Here is a 12,302-nt window from a genome sequence, read left to right as displayed (position 1 = left end):
GGATGGCGCCGGGGCGGAGCACTCCCGGGCTCCGCCGTGAACGCCAGGCCTCGTCAGGCGAGAGTCGGCCCGGTGTGGGTCGATAATCTGACCAAGTTCCATGAGCGGCGATGCCATGACGGAACCGGCACCTCAGCACGTGCTGATGAGCCGGAGCAAGGGACAATCCTCCGTTGACGGTTGAGCAGGTAAGCTGTGCAGCTCACCGCAGCTTGGAGAAGAAACCCTCAGGTTTTAAGTACCTACAGCTGAGATCCTGGGCGGTGGTCGATGCCCATGCTTGGAATAACATATCGTCCTTATCGATCTCAAGAAGTCATGACAGGCCGCCGATGAAGCCGACTTCCGGGCAAGTGTCGTACCTTGCTTATCAGCTCTCCGGACCCGGCCTTGCAACATGTCGCATATCATCGCCGTTGTCGATTTCTCCAGAGGCGAGAGTGTGCATGACGGGTTGCAAGTGCACCGAGGTGGCCGTTACTGCTTGTTTTCCTATTCGGGTAAGCGCCTAGCACAGGTTGCATGTGTTAGCGTGCCGTAGCTTTATCTTATCAGCCCCGCGTGGGAGTTGCTGCTTTGCCCCACGTCATCGACGAGGACTCCCATCTTGAGGAACCTTCTTCACCAATGCATTTCTGAAGAACCAGGACTCTTTTGGAGATCGGAGAAGTCTTCTTCGCTCCCAACGGCTCATGAACTAATGTTGTTCAGGGCCATCCCATTGGCTGAGGTGACTCTGCTCGTTCCAGCTCAACAGGCGCTTCCCCGCGGAACCGGGTTGGTGCCATCGACGCTACAGACTTGTTCTTCAAGACCTGGCCGAAGGCCCTGCAGAAGGTGCATCTGGGGAACCGATTCTGGCTTATCTCGTTCAGAGTTTGCATCATAATACCGACAACACTCCAACTTGACCCCGCCCTGCTCACAGCATCCAGACCGTCCATCCTTGGACCTAGCATCCTAGGAACAGACACTTGGACCGTTCTCCCCACGGCAATGGCTTCGCCGACGGCGTCTTGTTGCCTGGGTAGTAGGCAGAACCCTGTCACTACATGCAGCACCGCTTGATCTGAGGGTTCTTCGTCTGGAGTGCGGTGGCCGGGTACTCCAAAACTCGAAGCCAATCGAAGCTCGAACCAAGCATCTTCGCTGATCTTGCAAGCATCATGGCATTGGAGAAGGACGGAGGGAGCTTTATCTCTTGCCCCGCACTGCCAGCAACGGTCTGCCGCGGCCCCTGGTCTTTACCTAACGCCAACACGTTAATCGTTTTGACCGACACTGCGTCTGATGGCTATCCATTGACCAGTAAGCGTCTCAGGGAGTTCCTGTGGTGTGGCTAATACGTCGACGATAAGCTTGCGAGCCGGTCCTGGGGCCATACCTGATGCCCACCATAAAACCTCATGCGTGGAGAAGAGCTGTCGAACTTTGGCCAATCTGCTTCTGACATGGAACGGGACCTTGCAGCTCGCCGAGATTCATAAAGTCAAGGCCATTCCCCTTCATGACCTCCTAAATCTGTCCCGAGCAATAGCTGCAACTTGAAATCACCATACCGTCAACTGTCAGCACCATGGTCTCTCGAAGCATCCTCGCACTCTGCCTTGTGGCGGCCGTTTATGGTCACGGAGACCACGATGACCACCAAAAGTCCATGTCCGGGCCTCATCAGTCCCTATGGTACAACACGATCCCGGGTGATGGCGGTACTCAGGTATTTAGAAACGCCTTTGACCCGGCCCTCGAGCGTTGTCTTACACATTATAGGCCGACTCTGTATTCTCGGGCATTTCCACGTTTGGTCGCCTGCCGTACCAGCCATGCCTCGGCGCAAAGAACGTCAAGTATGACATTGCATTCATCGGTGAGTGAGGGCGGAGAGCAGTCGACTGTGAATGGCACTTACACCACGCAGGAGCCCCCTTTGACACTGGTACTTCATACCGCCCCGGTGCCCGTTTTGGCCCGTCAGGAATTCGTCAGGGCTCGCGCCGTCTGAACCTCTAGTAAGTCTATGTCTACTCCGGGATGCTGGTTCCGCGCGAGGAAGAATACTTACACCGGACAGCGGAGGTTACAATGTGCCATTGGCCACAAACCCGTTCAGCAGTTGGGCTACTGTCCTGGACTGCGGAGACATTCCTGTCACATCGTGAGAAGCCACCACGTACCTTGCTCATCCGCTTGCTAACTCAAGGCAAGATACGACAATACGTGGGCTCTGCACCAGATCGAAGAGGGGCACTTTGAAATCCTCTCGCGCCAGCCTGCCACAGATGCGGCGAAGAAGGGACCTGCGAAGAACGAGCGCACCCTGCCTCGTGTCATCACCCTGGGTGGTGACCACACCATCACCCTACCCCTGCTGCGCTCTATCAACCGTGCCTACGGTCCCGTGTCTGTCATTCACTTTGATAGTCATCTTGATACCTGTAAGTCAACTGATCCCCGAAGGCGCAAGTAGGGAGACTTACATCTTGCAGGGCGCCCCAAGGTCTTTGGCGGTTCTCCTTCGGAAGTTGCCAGCATCAACCACGGTACCTATTTCTACCATGCCGCTCAGGAAGGTCTGCTGCGCAACGACTCCAACATCCACGCTGGTATCCGCACGACGCTCAGCGGCCCTAGTGACTACGAGAACGATGGATACTGCGGATTCGAGATCGTGGAGGCTCGCGAAATTGACAAGATCGGCACGGATGGCATCATTAAGAAGATTATTGACCGCGTCGGCACAAAGAACCCCGTCTACCTTTCTCTGGATATCGACACTCTTGACCCTGCCTGTAAGTGATCAAATGTGTGAAACGTTCAAAGAATATTAGCTAACCGTGGCGCGTAGTCGCTCCCGCTACCGGCACCCCTGAGACGGGTGGCTGGTCCACTCGCGAGCTTCGCACCATCCTTCGTGGATTGGAGGACCTCAACCTGATTGCTGCTGATATCGTGGAGGTTGCTGTAAGTTTCCTTCGTGAATGCTATTGCTACTGGGGACAATATAACAGAAGACTAATTCATGGGCAATAGCCTGCTTACGATACGAACGCCGAGCATACTACCATGGCCGCCGCTGATGCGCTCTATGAGATCATGAGTATTATGGTCAAGCGCGGCCCCCTCAGCGCCATGGTTAACCAGACCGAGGTCTACGAGGAGCTTTGAGGGAGAAGCATTGCAGCATGATGACGAGGAAGAAAATAGACAGCTCTCTCCCAAAGGAAAGGCGGGGATTGAGAAACAATCATGGTGGGATGTGGTTCTCTGGAAGGTACAGGCGTCGTCGGAGGTTGGAGTTATGACTGCAAAAGTTGGTGGATGTTGCGGTTCATAGGTGTGCGTTGGATGTAGTCAATGAATGAATGATTTCTCAATCTGAAGAGTATCTGAACCCATCTGCATGGCTCCAGACCATCCTAGTAGACAGCCAAGTCCACATCGAAGGTATGGATAGTAAATTGCAGCAATACGTGCTCAAGCAAGAGTCACGAGCATCCAAGTGAACTTGGCCTACCTAACCCTCAACGGCAGAAACGACACATGCTTTCATCGATTGACACAGCTTTGCCGCATCAGCTGATGGAACCCAATATTTCCACGGTCCTTGCTTTACCCCTCGCCTCGACAGCAAGCCCACAGCTGGAATTTCAGGCCACCGCGTTCCAAACGCGACGCGTCGTGCTGCTGTACCGGAATGTTCACAGTCTGCCTTATCCAGAGCTTCTGGACAAGTTTACTGCGTAAAGACTTGGGAGAAGAAGCACAGACCCGCACCTTCCGGGAGCAGCGGGGCGGCCTCCATAATCGCGACAGGGACTTTAAGTGTTTCTATTTTCGTCGTAGGGCTAACCTGGGCTGTGCGGATAGTGCGTAGGGCGGCACGCGCGAGCTGCTAGCGATGAAGATGGCCGGGGGCGCATTCCAGTGGGCTGGTACGCCAACTGCTGCTAGACTGCGTTGCTTCACGGATACTTTGAAGTTTGCGCAACCAATAATCTCATAGGTAACGGATGCCTTTCCTAATGGGCACTTTGTTAGTCAGGTTTCCCGTTCTTGCGAAACGAGTTTAGAAAGAATCGGTGACGAGGTTTTGTCATGGACGAGCGCTGGCTATTCTCGATATTCTGGGCGCGTATAAGCCATCCCGCCCGTCAGCTCTTCCGGATACGGCCGCCACGGAGTCGGATTTCGTTGAGCTGAAGCCACGAGGCGGTGTTCTCTTCTTCTTTTTTTCTTGCTGGATTGGTTGGGCCTTGGTTGGATTGTCGTACGAAGAAGCTCTCAGCTTTACCGAATCAGGTTGCTCAGATGGTTTAGATCGGAAATGGATTTCGGCGCACTGAGCGAGTGTAGCACGAAGCAAACTATGGCTGGGCAAGCGGCCGTTCGTCCGCAAAAGGTTCAAACCGAATGACGGGTGAGAATCGCTCATGCACACAATCTCCTGTCCCCCCCTTTTTCTTTTTCTTTTTCTTTCTTGGCCTTTCCGCGCGATCAGAGTACGAAGAAGAGCTGGCGGCGATAATGGCGTGGGCTTGACGGTTGCACGTGTATGTCTTTCGATCCACCAACACCCCCCCTTCGCAACCGTTCTCGGGTGTTGGAATGTGCGCGAGCGGCACCCCCTCCCTCCCCGGCCACTTTCAGGTTTGCATTCGTGTCAGTTGTCTCAGTCTTCGTTGAAGAAGTGGTCATACTTTGGAAGAATCTCGTGTCAAGCTTGCACCTCTGCACGCGATTGCCGGTGGCTTGATATGAGCTGTGTCGATATGGTCAGCTTCGCGAGAAGAAAATACGGTAATTGTTTGACGTTCGAATTTCACCTTGAGGCAGAACCAAATCCCAGGTCTTGTTGATCTAAATTCTGTTAAATTTGTATCATATCCAAGATGGGAAGTATGGTGAGCAAGATGCAGATCGCAGGTTCATCCCATGAAGGAATATGCTGCAGGGAGGGGTTGGAAGCTTCGCTCGTGATGTCAGTGATGCAACTCTGCTCTATCGAAAATGCCTCTGCTTCCTTCTACAAGCAACACGCGGCCGATAGTAGGGACTCCAGGGAGCTGGCACGAGGGGGTTAGTTCCCTTTGACCTGCCATCCCATGCCTATTCCATTCCTCTCCATTTGCTCCCTCTCTGCATGCTGCAAGAAACTTACTCACCCCGGTCGTTCCGGGATTCTGGTTGCAGAGGTAGACACAGTATCGCGGGAAACCGCCCAGACTGCGAGGGCAGATTCAGATTCGGATTCAGAGGCAACCAAGTCTCATTGCCTTTTGGAGACGAACTAGAAAGAACTTAACCTTCCAAGAAAAGACGCCGACGGCAACCCGATTCGCCAATCGGCAGACCCGCCAGAAACACACCACCAACGCGCCGCTACCAGTCAGTCAGCCAGCCCCCCAGCTCAGCTTCGCCATCACACACACACACACACCTCAGTTGACGTTTGTCTCAGCGCCGCCGCCGGGTTTTCTCTCGTCTTCGCTTTTCTCTTTCGAACCCAGCGGATCCGCCGCCGTCGTTTTCTACAATGGAGAGATAGCTTGACGTTACTTGGCTTTTCGCATGCGCTAACTTTTTAGGCTCCGGAAGCCGATCCCAGCCATCTTGACTCTCTTCCTTTTCCGTGCCTGAAGATGGCTTCTCACATATGTTCCCCCCCCTTCACTTAGTAGCGTTGCTTCCACGTAGCCCATCTATATATGGATCGCGGATAATTCCACCTCTCATCCCTTTCATTTCTCTCATTATCAGCATCTCATATTTCACACACCTCAGCATAAAGAAATCACATCCCCTCGTTTTGTGTGAGCTTCAAACCTGCACGTACACAAAGGCTTCGTCTATCCTCCGTCGCCTCCACCCTTCACACCTCGGCCATCTTCACGTCCATGATAAGATTCAGCTAGAAGCGCATCAACATGAAGACATCAGCTACCCTCGTCCTCGCCGCTTCGGCGCTGGCCTCAGCCCAAGTCACATAGTAAGCCAAACCCCCTCCCTCTCCCTTGCCCTCCCTCTCACTAACACCACCGCCACAGCAATGCAACAACAGGCCAATACATCTGCTCCCGCCCAAACTCCGCCTTCTGCGCGGGCGACTCCTTCGCCACAGACATCATCATCCGCTGCGACGCAAACGGCCGCGGCCAACCGGGCCGCTGCACAAACAACCTCGCCGGCCAGTTTCCCTTGGGTGTCAACCCTTCCCTGTGCTGGATGTCCCAGCCCTACTCGGGCGACGCCGCTTGCGAGAAGAACTGCGTTGTCTACGCCTCCCCCAGCCCCTTTCAGCTCCCGCCCAGCGTCTGCACCCCATACGCCTCCGGCACGGGGACCGGAACGGGATATGTCCCGAGACCTACGTACCCAATCGGTCCGCCGCCTCGGTCGTCTGGTAACGGTACGATGACGAGTACTGCTGGCCCGTCTAGACCTACTGGGACCGGAGGCGGCGGCGGTACTGGCGGTGGACCTGCTCCTTCTGGCAACGGTACCGCTCCGACGAGCCGCGGTGGTGGTGGTGGCGGCGGCGGCAACGGTGGTGGCGGTAGCTCCGGTCGTCCTACTACCGCCACGTCCGGCAGCAGCCCGTCAGGCACGCGGACCCCGATCCCGCCATCGGGTACAATCACCAACCCGACCTCCGTTCCCACCGCCGCGGCAGTCCATAACTCTGTCGGCTCTCTCGTCGTTGCAGGCATCGTCGCTGCCTACTTCATCTAGACAATGTTTTGGTTTTCCCCCTTGCTCGACGCGGTCTACCTACACCATCCCCCTCTCCAGGCGAGAAGTACCGAAGGTGTCCAACAACACGATCATTCCTTGGCAAATTCATACATACCCCCACACATCACTAGGCCCGCGAAAGAAGAATAGGCCCGAGTCTCTGCATCATACATTTTACTTTAATACCAAGCCGGTCACCAATCGCATCATCATGGGCGGGGAACAGTCTCTATAGAGCCTCGTCTTGGGGCGGAACACACTTTTACACGGCGCAAAGGAGTTTTAGTTTGAGTCCTCCGTCACTCTTATGAGTACCGCATGGGGACATCATTTGGATTTGGTTTTTTTCCCCCGGATTTTTCTGAGAAGAAAAGCGAGTAACATACAGTAGCTAGTCTGGAGGCCCTGGAGGTACAGATAGATCCAATCATTGACATCCCAATTTCATATATTCTCTCGTCACTCACTGCATGTTCTTGTCTCGGACGGCAGGGAAGCTCCTTTCCCCCCCCCTTTTCAAACAAGGTTCCCTGTCATCTATATCTTTCATCTTGAACCTTGGGAGTAATGTGTAGCGGAAGTAGCTGATCAGCAACATAACTCGTTGATTCGTGCAACATGGAGATCACACGCCAAGGTCAAGATTGTGTTGCAAATTCAAGAGTCTGTTGAACAAGTTACAACGGGATCACGTTCTTCACTATGTGCTCTCTTGAGTGTGTGTGCCGGAATATGTTCCCTAGGCTCAAACCTCGAGGAATCCTCTCGTATTCATTATGACCAATGCCATTAAACGTCCCTCGTATACGTTCCCCTAGCCATCTTGTTCTCATTTCCTCGCTTCTCCCGAATTTCAAATGGAATCCATATTCAGTGCCTCTGAAAATTCCCGTCTATAAACGCCGCCCAATGCAATGATGCTGTGAAATCAAAGTAACGCAACCATAAGAGAGATGGCCATGGCAGCCAACGACACCCCAGCTCTTGCACCCCCCGAGTTGGGGAAATGCTTCTGGATCTCGCCAGTGCGTGTCGGGGAGATACTCGAGCAGCTCGCGGTGCCACACTCATACCCGCTCGGGCAGCAGCCGGGAACAGGACCGCCCTCGGAGCCGCATAAGAACCAGCCGCTCGCGCAGGTCTCCGTCGCCTGGGGCTCCGGCACTTCGGTGAGGGGAACGACGACGGTGACGCCGTTGCTAATAATGGTAGTCGATTCTGTTGGCGGACACGAAGTAGTGGCACAGTCGCGGCCAGTCTGGCAACAGCCTCCACCGGCGCGAGCGAGACAGGCGTAGAATCCAGTCGGGCAGTACGCGGATGTGACTGGCGGCTCGTCCGAGTCGGTGGATGTTGGTCGGAAAGGAGGCACCGCGGTACCTGTTGTCGTCGTCGTAAGCTCTGGAGCGGTGGTTGGGGACTCCTCAGCGGTTGTGCTCGTCGTGGTTCTTCTCGTGGTCGCTCCACCAACTGTCACAATCACTGTCACATGCACTGTCGTGGTTCTTCCGTCAACGAGTGTCGTTGTCGAGATGGACGTCGTGGTGATCGTTTGGACGACTGTCGTGCCTGCTCCTCCACCACCACCCCCGCCACCGGTACTGCCGCCGCCGCCTCCTCCTCCTCCACCTCCGCCAGTGCCTGTGGCCGTCTGAGTTGGCGAAGCACTCGTTGCCGGGGGAGGACTTGGTACACCTTGGTCTTGTCAGCTTATACCAAGCGTAAAAGTGTGGGTGAGTACTTACAGCCAACGCCTTGACAGACATATCCCGGGATGCAACATCCACCACTCAGCTCCGCATCACAGCTCGTGGTACCGCTGGGACATGCCGCAACGGCTCCACTGCAAGCAGCGCCCTTGGGGCAACAGGCGACGTTCCCAACGTGCTCATCGACTACCTTGACACACACTTCGTTGCTCAGGCAGCACTTGTTCGCCGCTCCGATGTAATCGCAGCTGTTCATAGTTGTCGGGCAAGACTGCCTCTTCTCGAGAATGTGAAGCGCCTCAATGGCGCGCCTGAGGCTCTCCCAGCCTGTGCTAGTAATGCTGTCATGATGTTCCGCAAAAGGTGGTCGGTATGAAAACGAGGAGTTGGACAGAAAGTTGTCGTCGGCCATGCGAGCGGCGAGTAGCTCTTCACGGGGGGAGAGCGGAGTTATGTTTATTGTCCCAAAGACGTCGTTCTCGGTGAAGGCGAGGTCATTGGGCAGGAGCTTCTCCCCAGCGTTCGGTGACATTTTGCGGATGACCGCAGGGTGCTCTGCGTTGATGCATGCTGCAGTGAGCAGCAAGAGCGAGGAAGGGAGACCCAGAAGTGAATTAGAACGCATTGTGCCGAGTTCGAGGCAATGGCTTTGGTATCGATCGCAATGCGTTCTGCAGCTGACGATGATGGTGTTGAGGTTGGGTTAAAGTCGTCGACCGGGCCCCAGGCTCTGTGTGTAAGTGGCGCTGGGTCGCGCCTGTCAGTTTAAAGTAGTTCACTGACGCCGACGATCTTTTGACAACGACGATCACAGATTTGCTGTGGAATGTCAATTTGCACAGGTTCGCTCGGATTGATGTGGAAGATTGAAAAGGGTAAAGAGGGAAAATAAGAAGAGGTCTGGTCGGGCATTTAGTGAGGCGTGGATGGCGCCGCGGAAATCGGTGGCTGGGCAAAGATGCACAATTCACCTTGGGCTGGCAGTCAGTCTCACGCTCCACGGCGGGAGTCCAGATCCCAGCTGCAAGACGATGGAGCTTGCTCGGGCTTCGACACAGGCTGCGACACCTCACCGCCCTCGTATCTGACCGCTGTCAACTTTTGGTCTGTGGCCCGCAGCAAGTACACGTCAAACTCGAGATCTGATCACCCCAGCAAAGTTTTTCTTTTTTCTTGAGTATTGTTCTCCCCTTTCTTCGCTGTCTTGTTATCAGTTTGTTTATCAGTGCTTATTTTCTCGGTCTCCAACGGCTGCGGGCTGGCTATAGCTCTGTGTACGTACCTTACCTGAGCTAGGGATTCTTGAGGAGGCTGGGCCTAGCTGAAAGATGCCAAAAAGACGTCATTCAAGGCCGTTTTACCGACAAGCTTTGGTGGCAGGGGCGGAAGAGACACGGACCTGGACGTTGTCAGGGGTTTGGCTGCTAAGGTTTGCAGGGGTCCGCGGGACGGGAAGTTTGGGGCCACCAGGACACCCCAATACCTGGAGGTGCTTGCGATCGTGAAGACAGCACGACATAAGGTATGCAAGCTCGCATCGAGGTCTCTTTCTACTCTCTATCTTCGCAATGAATGTCTATTATACAGAGAAGAGAAGGCTTGGATTTGGTTCACCGAAATCGCCTTTCCATGTCTTGTTAGGTATTCTAAATGTACTTTAACAGATATTTGTACAATATGTTACATGATCGTGTATGGTGTTACATCTTCCCACAAGAGAGACCACGCTAAAACATGCTTTCGCCTGCATCTGCCTTGTGAGATTCTTTCTGCAGCCTCTCTGTGAGACTGCTAGGCTCTGCAGTGCCTCTCAGGAATGAGTTGCAGAGCAAGGCCGTGGCTACGCTGACGTTCAAGCTGTCCACCGAGCTTGACATCGCCACTCGCGGGATCGTAATCTCGCGGGTGGCTTTCTTCCTGATATCGTACGGGAGGCCTGTGCCTTCGTTGCCAAGAACGAGAATGGATGGCTGCGTTAGAAGAGGCTTCTTCTCCTCAATGCTTTCCGGTGTCCACTGGCGGTTGTCTCTACGCAACCCAGCTGTCGGTGCGACTGCGGCATACGAGATCCATCCTGCGGCTGCGCTCGCGTGAAGAAAAGCTCCCGGATCCTCCACGGAGAACAACTGCATCTCCTCAGAAGCACCTGCCGAAGCCTTCAGTACAGTAGACGTGATCGACGATGATGTTCTCTTCGTAATGGCAACCGCGGAAACGCCGAGGAACCGGGCTGTCCGGAGAATGGCACCGAGGTTGCCGGGGTCCAGAATCTCGGTCAGAAGGAGCACAAGCGGCCGAGCCGTACCGGGCCTGGAAGGAATGAAACCCTCGGTTCCGTTGATCGCGACGTCTTCCTTAGACTGCCGTCCTACGAAGACGGGGTAGCCTTGGGGCTCGCTATGTTCTGCGCCCAGACCTGTGATCGGCAACTGAGGCAGTGGTGATGTCTCCATCACGATGCCGTTGTGTGGTCGACCCTTGCTCATTTTATCGAGCAGTTGTTGGTCATTCTCGTAAAGCTTGGTGATCTTGACCTTCTTCTTTTCCGCCATGGACAAGATCCATCTATCGTCCATGCTTTCCTTCTTGTTGCTCCCTTGGTAAAGGTAGAGATGATAGAGCTTGCGTTGCGAATTCTTCAGTGCTGCCTTGACGACCGAGCGACCGAAGAGGAACTGCGATGCAGCTGTTGTGTACTGAACCAAGCCACGGAATTCTGACGGTTCAGAAGATGCTTCATGGTCCGGCTGTCTTGATCCAAACCGTCGAGGAGGGGCGGCCTCGAGTTCTCTGCGGGCACCCTCCCGCATGGAGTCCATACGCTCTCGCGCAAAACCTGGTCTCGCTCCTGATTGATGGTCACGGCGGCCCGGACGGCGGTCTGAAAACTTTTCATGCTGGCGATCGGGGCGGCGATCCTGGAAACGTTCGCGTTGACGATCTGGACGGCGATCCTGGTATTGGTCGCGCTCGCGGCCGTCTTGACGATCCTGTCGACCAACTTGAAACCAGTCGTTTCCACTATCACGCTGTGTAGTTGGCTTCGAGGACTCCTCCTCTTTTGCGCCATTCCTCTCCAGCAGCTTGCCGACCTTGTCCTTCAACTCACCACGGTTGAGTTGGTAGACCAAGCTCTTCTTGCCGAAGGAGAACTCGGGGTTGTTGAATCGCTTGCTTCGGGATTTCCTTCCTCCTTCTTCTTCCTGCTCTTTTATCCTCTCTTGCATCTTCTGGAAGGCCTTCTTGGGCTTGAAATGGCGCTGTTCGCGGTCTCGCGGGCCATCGCGACGGCTACCAATGGCGCTGGAGAATCGTTCGCTGAAAGCATCGGGCTTGGATTTGGCAGCATCTCTTGATCTGCTGCGGCCTTTAGATTCTGTCAATCGCGGCCTGGATGCAGGCCTGGAGTTGCGGTCGGTGCGATCGTTGCGTGGTTTGTCGGAACGCCAAATGCCACGATGTATCGCAGAGAGCGATCCATTGCGCGCTTGGCCGTAGAGAAATGGGTTACCGGAGAGTTGCACGGCTCTTTGGGTTGCTTCAAATGGGCGTGAAGCGCTCCATCTTGTAAGGAGACTCATTGCATTGTGTACAAGGGATGGGCCCGGATGATGATGATGATGATGTCGATGTTGTTGCTATTTAGCTGCACCTTGTCAAGCAATGTGCGGGTGGATTTGCGCTTCACTGAGACTCGACTCGAGGAACTTTTTTCTGCCATTCCAGAGCTGTCCAGGGTCCGGGCGGTGAGAAGCACTCAAAGAATAGACCGGGGCTTCCATTGGCCATAGAGGGTGATCTGGTGGGCTTATTCCCGGAATCTCCACACCGAAAACAGGTACGTATCCCCTCTCAGCACGC

The 12,302-nt window shown here is 54.6% G+C and overlaps 5 protein-coding genes across 5 annotated transcripts; 2 read left to right on the top strand and 3 right to left on the bottom strand.

Moving 5' to 3' along the window:
- Positions 1-707: 707 nt before the first annotated feature.
- CCOS01_05834 (uncharacterized protein) lies at positions 708-1,166 on the bottom strand (the record flags this gene model as incomplete). Its single annotated transcript, XM_060454010.1, has 1 exon — positions 708-1,166. A coding segment is annotated over one exon (459 nt), but the record flags the coding sequence as incomplete, so codon positions are not given.
- Positions 1,167-1,576: 410 nt separating this feature from the next.
- Positions 1,577-3,165, top strand: CCOS01_05833 (agmatinase 1; the record flags this gene model as incomplete). Its single annotated transcript, XM_060454009.1, has 8 exons — positions 1,577-1,717; positions 1,771-1,867; positions 1,919-2,009; positions 2,072-2,155; positions 2,206-2,435; positions 2,487-2,789; positions 2,846-2,961; positions 3,031-3,165. 8 exons carry the CDS (start codon positions 1,577-1,579, stop codon positions 3,163-3,165), a joined length of 1,197 nt encoding a protein of 398 aa, XP_060315781.1.
- Positions 3,166-5,924: 2,759 nt separating this feature from the next.
- Positions 5,925-6,729, top strand: CCOS01_05832 (uncharacterized protein; the record flags this gene model as incomplete). The annotated part of the gene is made up of 2 exons (XM_060454008.1): positions 5,925-5,986; positions 6,045-6,729. The coding sequence occupies 2 exons, from the start codon at positions 5,925-5,927 to the stop codon at positions 6,727-6,729; spliced, it is 747 nt and encodes a 248-aa protein (XP_060315780.1).
- A 931-nt stretch (positions 6,730-7,660) lies between these two features.
- CCOS01_05831 (uncharacterized protein) lies at positions 7,661-9,066 on the bottom strand (the record flags this gene model as incomplete). Its single annotated transcript, XM_060454007.1, has 2 exons — positions 7,661-8,427; positions 8,478-9,066. 2 exons carry the CDS (start codon positions 9,064-9,066, stop codon positions 7,661-7,663), a joined length of 1,356 nt encoding a protein of 451 aa, XP_060315779.1.
- A 1,102-nt stretch (positions 9,067-10,168) lies between these two features.
- CCOS01_05830 (SpoU rRNA methylase) lies at positions 10,169-12,022 on the bottom strand (the record flags this gene model as incomplete). Its single annotated transcript, XM_060454006.1, has 1 exon — positions 10,169-12,022. One exon carries the CDS (start codon positions 12,020-12,022, stop codon positions 10,169-10,171), a length of 1,854 nt encoding a protein of 617 aa, XP_060315778.1.
- Between the last annotated feature and the right edge of the window lie 280 nt (positions 12,023-12,302).

This window comes from Colletotrichum costaricense, assembly GCF_030867565.1.
Source record: "Colletotrichum costaricense strain IMI 309622 chromosome Unknown Scaffold_5.1, whole genome shotgun sequence".
Lineage (NCBI taxonomy): Eukaryota > Fungi > Ascomycota > Sordariomycetes > Glomerellales > Glomerellaceae > Colletotrichum > Colletotrichum costaricense.
The sequence above is the reverse complement of the archived record's forward strand: the minus strand, read 5'-3'. Positions and strand labels throughout refer to the sequence as shown.